We start from the raw sequence: 20,407 nt of genomic DNA on the forward strand, positions 1-20,407 counted from the left end.
TCAAAAGAATTGACTGCATAACAGCCCTGCTGGCAACTGTAGCTTGAGAATGTTTAGAGGATATAAAAATTGAAATTGCATGATGTAAACAAGACTAATATTTTACTAAAAACTATACAAAAAAAATCTTTGACTGTTGACTAAAACAAAAACAAATGACTAAATGACATTTGCCTAAAACAGAATAAAAATGTGTTTTCAAGTCTTCAAAAATTTGCACTTCTGTATGCCAAATAAAATTAAATCAGATTTCAGACAGCTTTAATTGTACGCATACATATTGCATGATAAAAAGAAAAAAAACATTGCAGAAGTTATTAGTTAGTTAGTTAGACAGCGAGAGAAAATGCATCACTGTAGTCAAAAGGACTTCCACTCAGAGTGTGAAATGCAGATATAGTTGGAGGGAGACAGAGCTGTGGAGTCTAGAGTTGAATCTTTCCTCTACTCCTCTTCACTGCACACATGTCGAACAGCGATTCTGGCTAACTACCAAACCTGACAGAGAGAAAATTTCCCTGCTGAGGCATTTTGAGCAGCGCTACAAAAACATTTCTCTCGGTGAAGTGTAGACGCTGTGACGGCTTGACAAAACATCTTGGAAAGCAGTGACGGTTTGTGAACATGTACACAAGGATACACTCAGAGAAAGAGAAAGTACATCACTTAGCATTACTTCCTTCGCTCTTAATCTGACAGGTGTCAGCCATGAGAAAGGAATGGGAGGAGGCTCTGGAGCGCTCTCGGAGCGCCTTGTGTTCTCTTTCTCTATTCAGTGGTGCGATCCGGACTTCTACGGGAAGCAATAAAGATGTAGGGAGTGGTGTGTGTCTATGTGTGTGTGTGTGCTTTCCTGTCTGCCTTTCTGTGGCATGTCTGCAGCAATTTCCTGTGAAGTGTTTCGAGTAGAGAGATAAAAGTGAAGGATAGCGCTCCTCTTCTCCCACCCTGCCTTCTCTCCTTCATCTCACCCTCCACCCTTCTCTGACAATTTTGTCTGGAATAAGTCTTTTCAAAACAGAAGAAGAGAAGAATAAAAAAAACACAATCAGAAGAAAGAATGAGAAAGAGAATTGGGGGAGGCAGAAAAATGAGCAGGAAAACTGATATGCTCAAGAGCATGAGTAAAAAGATGTTTCCGGTATTCGTGAAGGGAAAGAAGAAAGGAGGGAAGACAAGAATCATGCAGGGCATGCGGGCAAAGAAAAAAAGGTGGAAGGGTGGAAAGAGGAATGGAAAAAGGTAATTTAATTGCTTGACCTGTTGCACTAATAAGCAGCATGTTGCATTTCAGTAAAGTTATGTCTTGGCCAGTGAGCTAAAATTAGTGGTTCTTGGAAGGAAAACACTTCAGATTTATGGTCTAAATTCATAGGAGAGGAAAGAAGGATAACAGAAAGGAAATAGACAGATTGAAGAAAAGATAGGAGAAAAGTAAAACAAGTAGGAAGTAACAAGAAAGAAGGAAGGAGGCGGGGGGGGGAAGGGTGTTGGAGAATTAAAAGGAGGAAAGAAAATATAAATGGGGAAACAACTGATGCAACAAAAGTAAGGCATGTAAGAGAATTAGAAAGTTAAGAAGCAGGGAAAGAAAGAAGGAAGGCGTTAATAAAGAACATTAGTGTAGCCATACAAAAAACTTTGCACAAAAATACTTTCATATCATCTGTGGAGAAGAAGGTTGTGTAAGTGCAGTGGCCTCAAACCAACAGAAACCCATAGGTGCATCTCTCCACATGACTGATCTCTCCAGGCACAGAGAAGGTCACAGCGACACATCTCTAACAGTCAAACTTTTTGTCATACTGAGACTTTGTAATGGAAAGAAGCGCCACTTTGTACAGAGGACATATCAGCTGCTGCTTTCCCCAGAGAGGCCTGATAGGCACTAGCCCAGGGCAATATAAGGCCATGCCTGTGGCTCAGGGCAGTGTTTGGAGGGAAATCTGTGACTGTGTGTCGACCTGTCTTTATACTCCTACTTCCTTTGTCTTTTCTAAAAAGGAAAAGGTGAGCTGCTCACCGTTTACTGCAGTGCTAAAAACTGAGCCAGTTTTTAAGCTTCCACACAAAGGAATCACATGTCAAATGGCTTTTCACAACGGGGACTGCCCATTGGTCCGAAGACCCATTATTCCGAGACCACAATAGTTCGAAAAATATCCCATCGAACTGAAAGTTAGGTTAGGCGTTGCAATTAGGCTACCTCTGTCGTCTTTTGGGTTAGGGTTGGTATGCACTACATGCACTAAAAAGCAAACATTTTATAAATGGTATCTTCGCGTTTGCACATCGAAATACACTAAGATATTTAGGGCACTCTAAGGGAGAGTGTGTATTTTCAGAGAAAGAATCCTTCGGAGCAGTGGACTTTTGTTTTCAAGATAATGGGCCGTAGGACCATTGGCATGGCACCTTCTCAACAGCTGTAGCCATGACAGACATTAACCCTGAAGCGCCTGCTGAGCAATACATGCGGAAAGAAGAGAAACCCAATTGACAAATCCTTTTAGAGGTGAGCTAGAGTGCATGGTGGAGCGAGCCAGCTCCAGTAGACCTTGATATTTTGGATGTGGAAATCACTGCGGAGGCAGAGAATTGCATTAACTTCATTAAAATGTTATTGACTGGGCCTGTGATCACACTTCTCCCCTTCAAAGTTGATACAAACGGCTTGTTGGCCAGCAGCTCTTGACATTTTGGTGTCTGATCTCAGTGTAATCACACCTGGCTGAGAGCACGTGGCATTTCACAGGGTAATAATTAGGTAGCTACAGATTTTTTTTTGTCCTCTGTCAGTGCGCTGTGGCATTAAAAAGGTTGAGGATTTACACCTTGGCCAGCAGCTCTTCACATTTTACAACCTCCACTCGTGTCATTGTTATACAATCTAGGCTGCATATGACATTTCCAAGCAATCAATAATTAGATGAGCTGTGTAATTTTGTTTCTTGAGTAAGAGCGGTGACATTAAAAAGATACTTTTAGTTTCCTGGACAAAAGGACACAAATTTGTGTTGTTCTTAACCTACTGAGACTTCAGTTCAAAATGATCTCAGTCAATTTTCCTTCACTAAATAAAAGCTAACAGTATTTACGGTGTGCGCTGTATATATTACAATATAAGGTATCACACAAGTTGGCTTCTGCTGGATAAAAACAAAATATCATCAGGTTTTCATGTTATCTATAAGCAGATCAGTTGAGAGAAATTTATAGTAGCATCTGAAGAAGGTTTCTATTCCTGAACAGTCTGTTACACACCTAAGGCTAATTCATGCTTTCCTCATTAGTCTCCATGGACAGCTGTGGACATGCAAGTGGTTCCATACATTTTTTTCAAGGGTCTGCGGATACAGATGCATTTCACATGTGCACAATAGTAAACAGAGTTGCAGCGTGTTAACTTTCCATAAATGTAAAATCCAGTCTGTGAATACTGCAAACCGCTGTGCCTGATTTTTCTGATGAGCCTTTGAACGCAATAATCTGTTTGAACTGGACTTGCTGGATGGCATTTCATTGTCTCACTGGCATAAAGTACACACCAACACAGCCCCTTATTGTTTTACACAGGACCATTTTCAGTCTGAATGCAGCTGAGGAGTTCCTGTATGTTGCTGAACAACAAGAAAAAGTTGAAAAAAGAAAAGCGCGAGAATAAGAATGCAGTACATACACACATACCAGTGTTTCCCCTATATTCATTCAGCAGCGGCACACAGCCACTGCAAAACTGTGAGCACTGCTGCTTTCACACGATCATTAATATCAATGGACTACTAATGATTTTCACTCGCACACTGTGCGAGCACAGTAACAGCCTATGTGATTGTGGAATTGTTTTGAGTCATCCTACATCTCTTTGTTCTTCAAAGGACATCTACGTGAAAGGTACTGTTATAATAGTAGCGTAGCTTCGTTAAGGCAGTGCGTAACATGTGTTTGTGTGTGTAGTGAGTGTGTAGTTGAGCGTGAGCGGCAGAAAAGTGACATGAATGCGAGTGGAGCAGAGGAAAAGGTTAGCAGTAAGTTGTCAATGTGGCAGTTAATGTACAGTACAGACTACAGTGTGTCAGTTAATAAATGCTGCAGCTCCTCAAGATCGAGAAAATACTCGTCTAACGAAGGGCGTTAGCCCCAAAGTTAGCAACAACGTGTTAGCCTAACCTGACCAGACTCACTTAAGACTGATCTTTAAGGTTGACCAGCAATTCTCATTTTAGTGTCAATCTCAGCTGCTCTTTAACAGAGAATGGAGAAATGTCTTGCTGATGAGTGTCTTGAGTTTCTGATATGTTTTTTTGAGTTCAAATGTTACCTAAATAAAAAATTAATAATTAATAATGATCATGATTAATACATTTAAGTCAGTATGCTAAGAACAGCATGAAGATAGAGCCAGCAGGCAGTTAGCCTAGCTTAGCATAAAGACTGTAAGGGGGAAACAGCTAGCTTGGTTCTGCTTAAAGCAGTGTTGGGCAAATTACTGGAAACCTGTAATCAATTACACATTAAGTACAACTCATTAAAAAACAAATTAGACTCAACAGTAAAATTAATTTGTTACATCATTGTTGTTACAAAGCCCAGCTAAATCAAAAGGTGCCTCTAAATAACTCAAAATCCACCACACATCACATCTCTGTTTTCCTTGTATAGAATTTTAAAAAAGAGTTTAACAAGCGTTCAACTAGCTCACCGTTAGCCCTTGAGAGGTCACCCGCCCTCCAAGTCTGAACAAAACCAGCAGATTCCTGAGTGTGGGTTTACCAGTGGGTAATGCTAACAAGCCAGCTAAGACGACACTATATGTACTGTAAATAATACAACTTTGGACTTAACAGGAGACAGATTTCTCTTTTGGTATAGACACAAACCACCTGCCCACATAAAAAAAAAAATCCACCTACCAGCACCTCTAAAGCTCACTGATTAACATGTTACATCTAGTTTGTTTGATCTATACAAGAACCAAAGTGGAAAAACAACATGTTTTACAGCGTTACGTGCTGGAAATATTTCTCAGCAGGGATAATTGTGACGCTAATTGCCTGGCAACCTAAGAATAAAGACAAAACCGGCTAAGAAATAATTTCAGAACATAAAATCACAACTAGTTGTTGGCATGGGAGTGGTATTGATCTCATCAAACTCTTTACAAGAAAGTGAATAAACATGTCCAACTATTCCTCTAAACTTAATGACTGTGCTCCTCATCTTGCAGCTCTAGTTGTTGATAAAGCATGTGCACCTTATTCTGACAGCTTCAGTGAACTGACAGAGGCACTTCAGGATCTTGGCACGTTTCAACCTGTTGCTGAACGCTGCTAAGTCAGTGGGTGCCAGGGTTTAGAGAGAGATCCATTTTCAGAAAGCAGTCCGAGCTGTGACTCTCAGCTGGTGTGCAGCAATGCGCTGTACGTGCTGCAGTATGAGCTTATGTGTGCCTGGAGGTTTTCAAAACGAGCTTTATCACACATATTTTCAACAAGCTCACGCATGTCGGGCCCTGTCCAGTGGGCCTTTGTGCTCACATGCTTAGCGGGGAGTGTTTGATGGACGGCATGATGGCCAAGGTTAACATAAACACTAACAAGCAGGACGTTATAGACTTAGGTCATGATTTAGCAAAGTAATGCATGCAGCAGCAATTCAACTTTCACCTTGGTGCTTGTTGGGTTTACACCAGTAAGATGGAGCACACTGTTGTGTCAACATCTATATAGCATATAAATATTTGCTTCTAAAAGAAACCTGCGTGTAATTTCTGATTGGTTATCAAATGCTGTGAATGACTTTCTGAACATTATGTCTTTCAGCACTGACAGTTTGAAGAAACACCTCTCTGACAGAGATGTTCTGGCTTGTACTCACATCATCACAGCGAGAGCTCTAAGGTCTCGTCTTCCCTGCCTGCCTGTCTGCATCTCTGTCTGCCAGTCTGCCTGTCTTGTGCCGGGCTTAGGCCTGTGTTAGTTAGGGGAGCGGAGGTCGGCGCTGGGCTGGAGAGGTTGGTCTTAAGGCTTTGTCCACACATCACCACAGCTGATTGCTCCTCTGGATGGTTGGGATTCTCAGCTAAGACAGGGATTACTGACCCATGTCGGCTTCCCACCTTTACAGCAGCCACTTCGATGTTCACCCAGTCTGAACTTAGACGCTCCAGAGAATTGAAAAGATGGGAGTGTATGTGTGTGATTTAGTTTGCTTGTGTCTAAACCTTGAAAAGATAACTTTAATATCTCTGGAAAAAAAGAAAAATTTTGTATCTACAAGGTATCTACAAAGTGTGTGCATGTGTACGAACATGAACATTAATATAAACTGAAGGAAACAATAACACTGGAAATTACAGTAATACACTTAAACTGCAGCATTTAACATTTCAAGTTGTCATTAGATTTAACAATGAGAACTATTGACTTATATTAAATATTTCAATAAAGGTCCTCTACTCTACTACAGGACCTACTCCTTTACTTTACTGCTCTAATCAATATTTTTTATATCAAAATAGGGTCTGATGACTGTATAACATGGAAGGCGTCACTCGTAGTGTCAAACCCACAGAGAAATATCACCTGACTTGCAGTTCCTCTCAGCTCTATGAAGCGTTTTAGTGTCTTTTGGCTCATTGTACTGGTTGTAAGACTTTATTGTTTGGTTTGGTCTCACAGCTTTTATCAGTGTTGTTCCAGTGTATCAGTGTTGCTTGATATGTAAATAACAGTTTCCTAACAAATTTGCCTTATCAAATTTTAAAGGGGACTGTATATTGTTGTGTTAACGGCTAGTTTCCCCAAAGTGGTCAAACATTCACTGGTTCCAGTTTTTTAAATGAGGTGATTTGCCTTTTTTTTCTTCTTCAAATTTAGTATTTTTCAATATTTTTAGTACTGTTGGTCTGACAAACCTAAAAATTTTGAGATGTCCCATTGGGCTCTGGAAACTTTTTCATCAGGGTTTGTTTGACTATTTGCAGATGTTTTATAGACTAAACGACTAATCAGTTGATCAAAAGGATAATCAACATTTAAAAGTAATAAAAAATTGGGGGGTATTTTGGGGTATTATGGGTCGATACTGCCTCGGTACATTGAAAAAAATATGCCAGCCTACTATGGCCATCCACCATTTCTTCTTCAAGGATGAGACACTAAACGTATTGTGGGATCTATATTTTGCCATGTGAATGGGACAGAGCGCAAGACACAAAACCTTTTTGATTCATGGGTAAAAAAGTTTTAAGACTCCAACAACTCAATAGCTGACATTCCACTGAACAGTGTACAATCGAGCTGTTTCATTCTACAGCTCAATAGCTAACATTCCAGTCTACAGTACACAATCAAGCTATCTCATTCCGCTATGAAGCAGGCTGAAGTTTCCATTGTGTCAGGGTAGTTATTAGCCCCAGAGACAGACAGAGCCAGCCAAGAGAGGAGTTAGGGCTGTCCGTCAGCCTCTAATGTCTCCACACAACAGTCCAAACCCAAACTGACAGGCACACACCAGACTGACAGCCCACTAACAACACACTATTGTTCCCCCACAAATGGCCAGGACACACCTTTCAGTGCCCACAGTGAGAGACAGAGTGTGGCAGAAAGAGGACGCACAGAGACAGCCATATACTGGAGGCCTCAGTCGAACCAGCACACATCAACAACACACACGTTGTGTAAATTACAATATACTCTATGTACAGCTATGGTTAGGGTTAGTGGTAGTAGAGTAGAGTAGAGTAGAGCGGGGCATCCATTAATTGGTGATCCCTGGATCTTCTTGTCCACATTATGTGTCCTTGAGCAAGATAATGAACTTAAATTCTCCTGATGGTCAGGACCGCAGTGAGTGTTTGTGTGTGTTGTTGAATGAAACGCACATTATAGAAAATGCTTCGGTACAAAACGGCTATATGCAGTCCATCACCTTTAACACTTTTAGTTACTACTGTCAGTTAATTCTGATCCCAATGTAGTTTTTTGCCTTTTTCCAGAGAAAACTGAGTAATTCTGTCCTTAAGACCAAAAACATATAAGGGACCTTCACTGATATTCTCTCTGATTTAGGCAATCCTCCTTATTAAGACACAACAAAAATCAGCTCTATGTGATGGCACAGACAATGGAAATTCAGGTTTTAGGGTGACGCCTGTGGTTACTGGTGATAATGTTACAACATCTTAATACAAGTCCCATAGTTCTGTTCAAAACAACACTCTTGACTTGCAGATGGTCGTTTTCTTTTCCCCTGTTGTTCAGCCAGGATGAAAATTTGCACTAATAACGTGCATCGGCTCTGGTCTTTCGTGTTCTGTCCGGTAAGTGTGTGTTGCATTTCCTGCAAATCCTCTGTGTATGTGCACACCATTTAAATGCAGCGCGGGAATGGCAGACTCCGCAACTAACAATTCAAACTATTATAGAGAGAGGAAACTAATCAGTGTAAATGGCTAGAGCAGAATAAACTGATAAATAATATCAAAAATGGGATTTGATATGATGAAAATATTAAGGATTATAACTTTAAGGGAACTGCTACATACCACAGTATCAATGGTATCAAAAAATCTCAGACGGTAGACAGATTTCTATGTGTCATGGTATATATCATCATATTGCCCAACCCTAAAGTGGATTTGACATGTAAGTATTTAACTCACCTACACACACACACACACACACACACACACACACACACACACACACAGAGTATGCGCAACACAGCTCTCAGCTATGCTCTGCTATGCACTCTTTTCTGTCCGTACCATGTTTCACACACACAAACACTCCTGAGGAGCTGAGGCAACAGCCCACTTTCTCAGGGTGCTATCCATGCCTTCTAAAAATATCTGATGCCCTAAAGGCACAGTTCGCAAGAAGTTCGCTGAAGTTTTCCACAGGAATTTCATTTCAAGCTGGGTCCAGCACCACAAATGTCAATATACATTTGCTTTCATTAGAAGGATAATGAATGGGTATGAGTCTGAAGACGCCCTGTGTCTCTATGTAAATGCTTTGCCCGATGTGGAAATGCGAATTTCACTGCATTGCACAATCAGCTGGATTTTGACAGAGGGAAATTAGTGTGCCTGTGTGTGTGTGTCATTTCAGACTCTTATTGCCTCAGCCTGTCATTAACCTCACAGCATGTTGTATAGCCCTCAACAAATAGTAGGGCACAATCATGATTATACTGTATCTACACTCTGTATGCACTGATAAAGGCTGCAGTTAGAGAGTGAGTTCTTTTTCTTTTTTTTTCTTGCATTCAGTTCTTTTTTCACTCTTTATGGTCTCAGTCTTTACTGCCACTGAGAAAAAGACAAGAAAATAGTTCTGTTATATAAAAAATGGAGAGACAGAAGACCTGGCTCCATTTGATGTCAGCCATACCTTCTGTCGAATCTCTCCTTCCATCTTGATGGGGGAGCCGAGCTCAGCGACCTGACGGACTCCCTCGCTGGCATAGCCTCCGTACTCCCACAACACGTAGCCTCTGGAGTGGGACGCACCAATCAGAGCAGACCAGTGGTTGGCTCGTCCTGGAAGACAGGAGCAGGAGAGGAAAAGACATTTAGGTTTGAGCGGTTTTAAAGTCTGAAGAGTGAGTCGAGAAGGGAGTAAATACTAGCTGATTAAATGAAGAGCTAGCTGCCTGCCTGACTTCATCCATATTTTCTGATACAGATGATAAACTGTGCTTTTCAGTTGGTCGTTGGTCAGTCAGTATGATTCTTTTTCTGTTCTAGTTTTCCTTGATTCTCCTACTTACCAGATCATATACAATATGTAGATGTACTCCACTGAAGCATATAATACTGATTACATTACTTCTACATACCATAATAGATTGTATAACAACAATTTAAAATTTTTCTGATCAATTGATCAAGTTATCAATGTCCTGACATGTTTTAGGATATATAGAAATAACAATGTTTTGAATAATAATTTGTGTCTGATATGGTTTTTCCACAAAAAAGTTGAATTACCTAGTCAAATTTTTTTTTTTTTTTTTTTTTTAAATTTATCGACTCCTTCTCCTTCAAACCCAGTATCAAATATTTTTAGTTTCAAAAGTTCAACATGTCTCCCACTTCACTGAAAAATCTATTCATTGTATGTGCACTGCAGGCTTCAAGTTTCCACATCACACTTGTGTGTAAGTAGAATACTGGACCAGGATTGGCTTCTCAACTATTTGTGATGCCACAGTATCATGCTTTTATGCCCACATCTTAAAGATTTAAAGGGAGACTGTCCTCAGGATCAGTTGTTTATGCAGGTGCCCCAAAACAACATAAATTTACGTTCAAGTGACATAACGCCTCTAGCGGCCGTAGAAATTATGACGGGAGCAAAGGGAGCAGAAGTCATTATTTTAGAGTGACAAAGTTCATGTAGGGAGGAGGTCATACACTTCAACAGTGATTTCTAACAGTTTTGGAAGGCACAGGTAAATGTTATTGTCCTGCCAGTTACTGCCGATATGGGGCTTCCCATCAGAAAATGTTTGTATGTGTCATTCTGTCATTATATATATATACACACACACACACAGTATACATGCATGCATGAGTGGGTGTCTGTGATTTGAACTCACTGGGGTAATCTTTGGGATGCACTTTCTCCGACCAGTTGCCGTAGAAAGTGAGTCTATACTTGGCTGTTCCACAGGCGCAGCACTCAATGGCAGGAGCTTCTGTAGCCTCACCAAACACACGCTCTGCAGGGCAACAGGACATGACCATGACAATACACACAAGAGCTCACATGTAAAGATATAAGGGTAAAATGGATAAACAACCTAATAAAATATAGAAAACACAATTCAGGAACCACGAGACAAACAGATCAGCCAGTGTGCGAGCTTTGACACAGATGCACACCTGCATAAATACCAGATGAACGAGTACAATTTGGAACCAGTCAGAATGTCACAAAATTATATCCCTGGAATAAACTGGTATTTAAATAATACATTAGCCTTGACGCAGACTTATAAATATTCAGATATTGCCCTTGACCAATGCTTTGCAAAGATAGGTCAAGGGGAGTACTTGGATATTTATGAGTCACCAAATTATTCAGAAGAAATCCTCACTTAACATCTAAGTTATAGCAGGATGAGTCAAACATCGAAGGCACCTAACTTTTGTCAGCAAATTGAAACGGGGTGGCTTGATTGGCTTGCATAATAGCCTGGAAAATTAGATTTCAGTGGGGAGAGGAAGATTTTATGAAAAGTAAAATTCCCCTGAGATTAAGTTTGAAAAACCATTAGTCCAGACTCTTGTTTTTTATTGTACAAATAAACGTGTGCATCAAAGCTAAGAGTCCTGTCGCCTCTCTGTCTCACAAGAGTTTAGTGTTTATTTGGGGAGCCGGCAGCTTTCCAAATCTGGTGTGGCATTTTTCTCTGCGGTGAAATCACAGGTAACATAAAAGCTATGGAGTGACTCTGTGGTGAAATACAAAGGAATATTTAAATTCCACACAGACTCCCATGAGATCTGCGATTCACTGTCCTCGCAGCTTTCCCTGCTTTCCCTGTTGGCTTCATATTTTTTAAAATATGGTATGAAAGACTGGGAGCTGTTCTGCTCCGAAAAATGAAAAAAAAAAAAAAAAGACAGATAGAGGAAGGGATAATGACACCATGATGAGTGGTCAAGGATGAAAAAATGAGCAGCCAGCGAGGGAGAGGAGAAGATGACGGGCAGCTGTCATTACCTTTCTCACACAGCCGAATGGTGAGAGATCCTTCATCCTGGAAATAGATGATTCTCTTCTGGACAATGCTCGCCCTGGAGAGACAGAGAGAGTTGTACAGAGAGAGGGAAATATAAAATTATGAAAGAAAAGAAAGGGAGAGAAATTTGAACAGTGAGAGGGGTGCAAAGAGGGCATTAGATGGATAATACTGTAGTTTTTTTTTCCAATATCTGATCCATGTAATCCTCAGCGAGAGGGGAAGGTAATGGGTTCCCTGAGGTTTCATAATGGACACAGAGTACACATCTTTTCACAGAAACAGCGCCGTATTCTCTGAACCTCATGACACAATCCCACTGCTGCAATATGAAATGTAACAGAGCAATCATGCCCACAGACATAAAGAAGAGAGAGGCCGGATAGCTGGAATTACAGTCGGAAGCAGGAACATAGATCTTTACACACACTGTGGACAGAGCCAAATTCTAACTTATGAGCTAATATTGTCTGAGAATGAAACTGTCCCAATGAAAGTAGGTTGTTATTCCAATACCATTTACATTCTTCTTGAGTAAAAATGAAATGCATTTCTCATATTGCACAGAGATCTGTAAAACTGTGTGTGATGCCGATTGTATGGAAATCTTGAGTTGACAAAGCAGGTAAAAAATTGTCAGCAGAAGTCTGGCCTTGCAATACTTTTACAATACTTTTGCAATAGTTTTATATTCCATTGCAGTAGTGTTGCAAACCCTCCCAGTATTTTACACTTCCTCTGAATAGTTCAGTAAGTTGGCACCTACAATACTGCCTTACACTACTGTGCTGTTCTTAACAGTTGGATGTTTAAAAATGTGTTGCAAACTAAAACTTACATCTCTAAAGATTTTTAACCCTTCATATGAATTATTATCAATGCAAAAAAGAGAATCTGCTTTGCCTGATAGAAAACTGGGTGTTGTTTCTGTTGTTTTTTTTTTTAAATTTATTTTCAAAATTTTAAATTAGTGTGCCCCAGGAACCCAAACTCATTAATGCATAATTTTTACATTATCCATCCATCCATCCATTCTCAGCTGCTTATCCAGGACCGGGTTGTGGTAGCATCAGACTGAGTAAGGAAACCCAAACATCCTTCACCCCACCAATGCCCTCAAGCTCCTACTGGGGGATCCCAGGGCATTTCCAGGCCAGAAGAGATATGTAATTCTTCCAGCATGTTCAAGGTCTGCCCCGAGGTCTCCTACCAGTTGGATGTGCCCGGAACACCTCCAAAGGGAGGCGTCCAGAAGGCATCCTAACCAGGTGCCCAAACCATCTCAGTTGGTTCCTTTCAACGCGAAGGAGCAGTGATTCTACTCCGAGCTCCCCCTAGATCTCCGAGGATCTCTCTACCCCTGTGTCTAGACAGCAAGTGTGTGTGAGATGCATTTTTCATATGCATGTCACTCACAACAGATATGCTCTCATTGTAATCCGTGCAGCTGTCTGCACCGGTTCCATGCAGGCTCACGTCTCAGCTGCGTCTCATGGGCGTAACTGCGATCTGAAGTGTTTATTTATGCTTCAAGTCTGTTTTCTTCAATTTTACGCCTGTAACTACAGTCATTGTGAATTGGGCTCTTGAGCGCTTCCTACACGTGGGTGACCTATGCTCAACACTGCACCTGAACACCTGCAGTATAGAAACACAGACGGAGCACTCACTGCTGATGCTGCTGCTCTGTTGATGTGCTGCTTACACTACACTTGCTGTCTTGACATGGCATAAGGCTGAGTCCAGACACCCTTTGGAGGAAACTCAGTTCGACGGCCTGTATCCGCGATCTCATTCTTTCAGTCACTACCGAAAGCTTGTGACCATAGGTAAGGATTGGAACGTAGATCGACTGGTAAATTGAGAGCTTTGCCTTCTGGCTCAGCTCCTTCTTCACCACAACAATCCGGTACAACGCCCGCATTACTGCTGATGCTGCACCGACTGCCTGTCGACCTCATGCTCCATCTTACCCTCATTCGTGAACCCTGAGATAACTGAACTCCTTCACTTGGGGCAGTAACTCACTCTCAACCTGGAGGGAGCAGTCCACCTTTTTCTAGCAGAGCACCATGGCCTCAGACTTGGAGATGCTGACTCTCATCCTGACCTCTTCACATTCAGCTGCAAATTGTCCAGTGCCTGCTGGAGGTCACGGTGTGTTGAAACCAGCATGACCACATCATCTGCAAAAGGTAGAGAAGCAATCCTGAAGTCCCCACACCAGACACTCACCTCCCCCGGCTGCACCTTGAGATTCTGTCCATGAAAATCACAAACAGAATCGGTGACACGGGTCAACCCTGGTGGAGCCCAACACCCACTGAGAACAAGTCTGGCTTACTGCCGAGAATGCACAACACAACTCTCACTGTAGTTATATAAGAACCCAATGGCTCACAAGAATGGCCTCGGTACCCCATACTCCCGCAGCACCCCCACAAGGTGCACTGAGGAATGTGCAAACTCCCATGACCCCTCAAGTATCCCTGCCAGAGTGAAGAGCTGGTCCACTGTTCCAAGGCCAGGATGGAATCAGCATTGTACCCCCTGTATATGCGGTTTGACAGTCGGCCAGAGCATCCTTTCCAGCACCCTGGCATAAGCTTTCCCCAGGAGGAAGACCCTCTCCTTCCACAGGGAGAGCTTCAACACCCGCCTGGTGCCTCACATCCTGGGCAACTCCGGAAAAGAAGAGTACAGCCCTTCTCCAAGAGTATCTCTCCAGAGCCTGCACTGTGCGCAGAGGCAAGCCCAACTATATCTAGTCGGTACCGTTCTACCACCCATACTATCTCCAGCTCCTTCCCCACCAGGGAGGTGATGTTCCACGTCTCTATAGCTAGCTTATGATACCTGGGATCAGCATGCCCAGTTCCCTGCTCCTGTCCGCTGCCTATCTGGTAATGCACCTGACGCCAGTTTTTAGCCCTGCAGGTGGTGTTACTTTTTCGGGCTGTGCCCAACTGGGCCCCATGGGCCGGCCACCAGATGCTCAACGTCAAGTTCCCCACCCAGCCCTGATTCTAGGAGGGTGCTCCGGTCCCCCTCCGGATGAGGTTCCTATGTGCCTGGAATGCTACTTCATTGAGGTCAAGTGCTCTTAGTCTGGACCCTCACCTCGGGAAAATTTTTATTTTTATGATCTTTAGTAGTCATGGTGAAGTAAATGTAATAATTGGCTAAAAGACTGTGTCAGAATGAAGGTCTTTGATAACCTGCTGCATATCAGAAGGGTACAAAGAAAGTCCTCAGGCATGTGTGTGGCAGTATTACATGTGTGAGGATGGTGGTGATGGTGCAAGCAAAAAGGTCAACATATGAGGTAAGTTCAATCAGTCAATCAATATGCGATGTTGGGTGAGCAAAGCTGTGAAAAATGAACTAGAAATTGTGGTAAATATAGTATTTTCTTCCTGAAGATTTAGGCGTGGTAGTGGTAGCTGTCATTTCTATACAGTTTAAACATCAGTGTTTTCATCAGCATTTACCACATGCTAACATTTGCTTATTAGCACAAAGTATAGCTGAGACTGATGGGAATGTCATTAATTATGAATATATTTGATCTTGAACAAAGGCATTTTTAGTGTTGATCTGTACTGTTGATGGTGCTAAATAAAACGTCAGGGGCACCAACGTCATTAGGATTAAATCTCTGGGGACAATGAGTACCTGTACCAAATTTCATGGCAGTCCATCCAAAAGTTAAGATATTTCTTTGGGAACCAAAGTGGTGGACTGACCAATAGACCGACATTGCCTCAAGTGTGTCTAAAAAATTATAACGCACCTCACCTACATTTCAACTCCCTAAATTCTGCTTTGGAATTAAAAAAAGATTTTGCAAACACTCAGACAGGACATTGACAGGCCTGTTATGCACACAAAGTTGAAAAAACGTGTATAACATGTCCTGGTAACAAACAGTCGCCAATAGGAGCAGATGCTGATGTGAAGCAGAGCCACTATATGAAGTGATTTTGCAACCCACCCCTTGTTTAGGAAAAACTGCTCTACAGTGAGAAGCAAATTAAAAACAAATGTATAAATGAAGACATATCACTAACAGCAAATCATGTCTGGATAAAGCCATACATCTCATTTCACATTGACTGCTGTAACTATTTTCTTGCCTCTGCCAGAAAACCACATGCATCTGCAGTGTGGTCAAAATGCTGAAGACAGACTTAGAACTAGAACTAAAAGATGAGATTCACTGGATACAAGATTCACTGCAGCTACATATCTTACTGTGACTCAGGTAATCTTAAACTTGATTTGAAAATTCTATTCATCATTTTCAAAGTAATTAATCACCAGACCCCAAATTACATTTCAGAACTGTTATCTTTTGTAGGAGCAAAGTCTTAGGACAGCAGACAGTCCAACCTTTATTACTGAAAAGCCCAGATTAATGACTAAACATGATCAAGCTTTGCAGTCAGAATGCATAAAATTGGAAAAATTGTACTTTAGACATTGTGACTATAAATGTATTAATGCTATTTCTCAATAATGTAATTAACATTATTTTAAAAGCAGTCTTAGCATAACAGCGACAGGGTGTTCAATCTGCCTCATACAGAAAAGACACATAAAACTGGGTAATGAAAGTGAGCTGAGATGGCCTGGATTAACACAGTGTGGTGCCCTAGGGTGACCACACTGTGGCTATAAAGACCATAGATTTATATGAACTTATTGCTAAAGTACAGGCTCAACACACACACTACAGAAAAATGTAAGACACAACCAAAAAATCTGACACCACAGATAGAGATTGGCCTACAAATGCCATAGTAGCCCTTACACTGATGTTCAAATCTGAATGCAACTCACATCCCAATGCAACACTTCATGCTTAATATCATTATTTCCATCATAAATGGCCTGTATGAGGACTACATGCAAAGCCATTACAGAGTATGTCTAAAAAAATCATTACACACACATACCAAATAATACAAGCCCAATAACCACTGTTGCAAGCAACCATTTCAACAGCTGAATGATCATAGCGCACCAGGTGAGGTGATGTGAAGGCATAGGGAATGGCACATTGAGAAAATGTATTGCAATGCGCAGGCTATTAGAAATTATGGTTGTTTTGTTGTTCTATTGTTTTCAGAAAAAGAAATTAAAGGAATGAAAACAAAATAGTGATTTGATTTTCATTTCAAAACCCAGAAACGAAAAGGCATTTTTTGTTTTTTTTCCTGGTCAGAAACGGCAGATACAACATTTATAAAAGGACTTGATTCTCCTTCTCGCCTTTGTAAAAAAGAAAATAAAGCTAATGTATGAACTGCAGCACTCAGGAATATGAAGGTGTACTTGTTCCTCATAGCAGGGTGGATTAGCAAAATGGTCTTTGAACATATGTTCTATCAGCAACAACTATAGTTACTACTGTTGTTACTGAAATAAACAGCGTCTCTCTCTCCTTCTCTCAACGCCTCCGTGGTGCTGAAAGACACACAACAGTGGCTACTTTTTCAATTGTTTTCTCATTCTTATTATTCATCTTCTTATTAATAAGAATAATGCTGAATAAAAGCTTAATCAGGTGCTTTATAAACGTATCTGCCATTTCCGACCACGAAAACTATTTACGTTTTTCTTTTTTTTCACATTGGTGCCCCCCAGCACAGCAAACTGGCTGGTATCCCCGGGCACTCGCCCGATGCGATACATAGATAATTTGGCCCAGGAGCTGAGCAACACTGACTGCGGAGACAGAGGAGGGACTGGTGACAATAAGTAGGAGTTATTGGTTATATTGCTCCTATAAATCTTACACAGACTGAATAGTGCAATATACCCTGCAACATGGGTTGACTGCTTAGGCATGAAATTGAAAAACAAAAGTGAAATATAGAGACTATTATTGAGCTGCCCTTGATAGTTTTTAAGTAAATTTTATAGAAGCTCTAACATTCACTCTCCTTCAGAGCTAACTCTGTTTGGGTCTCCACCAACTCCTGAGAAAGACATCTATGCAAAATGTTCTATGTCTATACAAAATTTCATAGCAATACATTTCATAGTTGACTGACATCACCATCCCCACTAGCATGGCTAAAAGTACTGATATAAGGAGCCAGTATTGAACCACTAACGCTGAGACTACTGGACGAGTAATTTGTCCCCTACTTGTGCCTGGATTGTGACTTGTGTAAATACTCATTTTGTTTCCCTTATTTCACCATTTTGGGTGTCCATATTGTATCCTGTAGTTGACTATATGATCACATAATAAACTGACAATTCAAGAATGCCCATCAGGAAAGACAGACCTTAACCTAATTCACAGAGGGCTGCATCTAGTCGACAGCTTTTCCCCTAGACATCCTCTCCAACAGTGAGATTTAATCACAGCTCTTTCCTTTAATACTTCCCGTCTGACTGTTGGATTCAGCACCAAGTTTCTCCCTTTAGATCTGGATTCTCACATCGGGTAAGCACACTCAGTCCTGCTTTTCTCTGGAGACAGCCTGTCTCTCTCACTGTTCTGTCAAATAGCACACCCATGGAGCTGCTGTGGCTGCAGTATATCCCTGACACATTCTACACTGTAAATGCTTTGCAGCAAGAGTTAAAGAAAATGCCTATAAGATGTTGTGCAAAATATATTATACTTTTTGCTATTGTATGACAAAAGTTTCGTTCAGGGAGGACACATAACAGAACACAAACAAATCTTGCAACAGTTAGTATATTAATGCATCCAAATCTACATTTTTTCATCTGCTTCCAACCTGCCATTCTGCTGTTGACTGATTTTTTATTTTTTTTTCTTATTCCCTGTTCTCCCACGCCTCTTTCTGTTCAAGTACCTTATTAATCATACTTCCAATGGCATCATGCATTGTATATATTCCACATCTCAATGAGATGTCTGCTGACTTCTCTTTTGTGTACCCTGGAGGGCTGGACAGCACTCCACGCTGAATCCTTAGCGTGCTGTTTGGATTCATGTGTGGCGGTCCAACATATACAACTGTTCATGCAATCATGTCAAGTGCTCCTGACTCCAATAATAAACATCAGGAGTAAGTGGAGGAAATTCACTTCACGTTAGTAGGAAACACAAATCAGTTCATCCGGCTTATTTATACGCTTTTTATTTATACATATACAAAAAATAATTTGTAGGCGAAAATATGATACAAATGAACCAAACATAAGTCAGCAGGAATGGACAGTAACTGAAGTGAAAATGTGCAGAGTGATTTTGATGTTCACTGTGAGATTGTTAACTGATGAAGAATCAGTCCCTCTATGAAAACATGAATTTCATAAAGTGGGTTCTCTGTATCTGAATGAGTTTGTTGGAAACCTATTTCTTAAATTTTAAGCTGTAGTTGTTTGTGTGTGTGTGGTGTAAGACATCTGTTAATGTGCTTCATGTTGATAATGTACTACCTGCTTTAATCAATGGTTTTGTGCACAGATGCATCTTTTCACACAAAAATGACAAAAAAACTTGTCATAGCATTTTTGGCATTAGATTTATACTCCCAAACAAGACATAACATGACTAAGAGTCTACAGTCATGCTTGCAGCTCTGTGTGGCTGTACTCACTGCTTGGGCACAACGGTCATCAACGTCAAGACAATGCTAACATGAAGGTATTTAGCAGGTACACTTTATCATGTTTACAATCTTATTTTAGTGTGCTATCATATGCTATCACAAAAACTACAAACAACATTCGTTTTTCTGGTAATTAATCATAAACCAAAATATTACACAAATTTTGACCTGATGATGTTGCTAGCTGAAAAGTTAAGATGTCACCACAGCTGCATCACATCCTGACAGGGACATGAATTTCTGTACAAAATTTTATGGAAATCCATCCAATGCTTGCCGAGACATTTCACTATAAACCACAAATCTGAACATGTTGGTACTAGAGGAAATGTCAGGGGACCAACAAAGTAGGATACATCATCTGAGAACAATGAATGTTGTACCAAATTTTGTGCCAATCCATCCAGTAGATATTGAGATATTTCACTGGATTAGTGAAAACTTTGACCTGCTGGTGGCACTACATGAAATGTCAGAAGATCACTAAAACCATTAGGATTCATCCTCTGGGAACAATGGATATCTGTACAGTAGTTCATGAAAATGTATCCAAGAGTTGTCCAGACTCCACTAAAAACCAAAAAAATGTCTTCAAGCTATATGGTGGGACTAGAGGTAACGTCAATGGATCACCAAACTTACTAGGATTCATCCTGTTGGGACCTTGAATGTCTGTATAATATTTCATGTCAAAACATTGTTGTTGAGTTATTTCAGTGTGGACTAAAGTAGTGGAACAATCGAAACAGTCAACAGACCAATGTTGCTATCGCAATAGACACGCAACTAGCATCGATAAAAATGTAGTTAAGTCAGTATACTGTTCTGTAATGTGAGTACCTTTAGTCTGACTTTTACTTTTGGTTGTGGCCATAAGTTGCATATCTAGACGTGTTGTTGTTCGGGGTGGAGGGTGGATAGAAGGCCTTAGACTGATGGTCACTGTTAATCACTGTTTGATGTGGTGCCACACGAAAGATCAGGAGGTCACAAGAAAAGTCATTAGCAATTATTCTCTAAAAGCATAAATCTCCATCCAAATTTTA

General features: G+C 40.8%; 1 protein-coding gene across 4 annotated transcripts in view; it reads right to left on the minus strand.

Moving 5' to 3' along the window:
- Nucleotides 1–20,407, minus strand: part of LOC121896922 (spondin-1-like) — a 98,038-nt gene that overhangs the window by 51,498 nt on the left and 26,133 nt on the right. For 3 of the 4 annotated variants that reach the window (XM_042411011.1, XM_042411012.1, XM_042411013.1), the window contains 3 exons: nucleotides 11,742–11,815; nucleotides 10,612–10,734; nucleotides 9,402–9,550 (listed from right to left, as the gene is read on the minus strand). In XM_042411011.1, the coding sequence (XP_042266945.1) occupies nucleotides 9,402–9,550; nucleotides 10,612–10,734; nucleotides 11,742–11,815 (346 nt within the window). Of the gene's footprint in view, nucleotides 1–9,401; nucleotides 9,551–10,611; nucleotides 10,735–11,741; nucleotides 11,816–13,176; nucleotides 13,209–20,407 lie in introns of those variants that run through there. The other variant, XM_042411014.1, reaches the window with a different exon arrangement.

Source organism: Thunnus maccoyii, chromosome 5 (assembly GCF_910596095.1).
Source record: "Thunnus maccoyii chromosome 5, fThuMac1.1, whole genome shotgun sequence".
NCBI lineage: Eukaryota > Metazoa > Chordata > Actinopteri > Scombriformes > Scombridae > Thunnus > Thunnus maccoyii.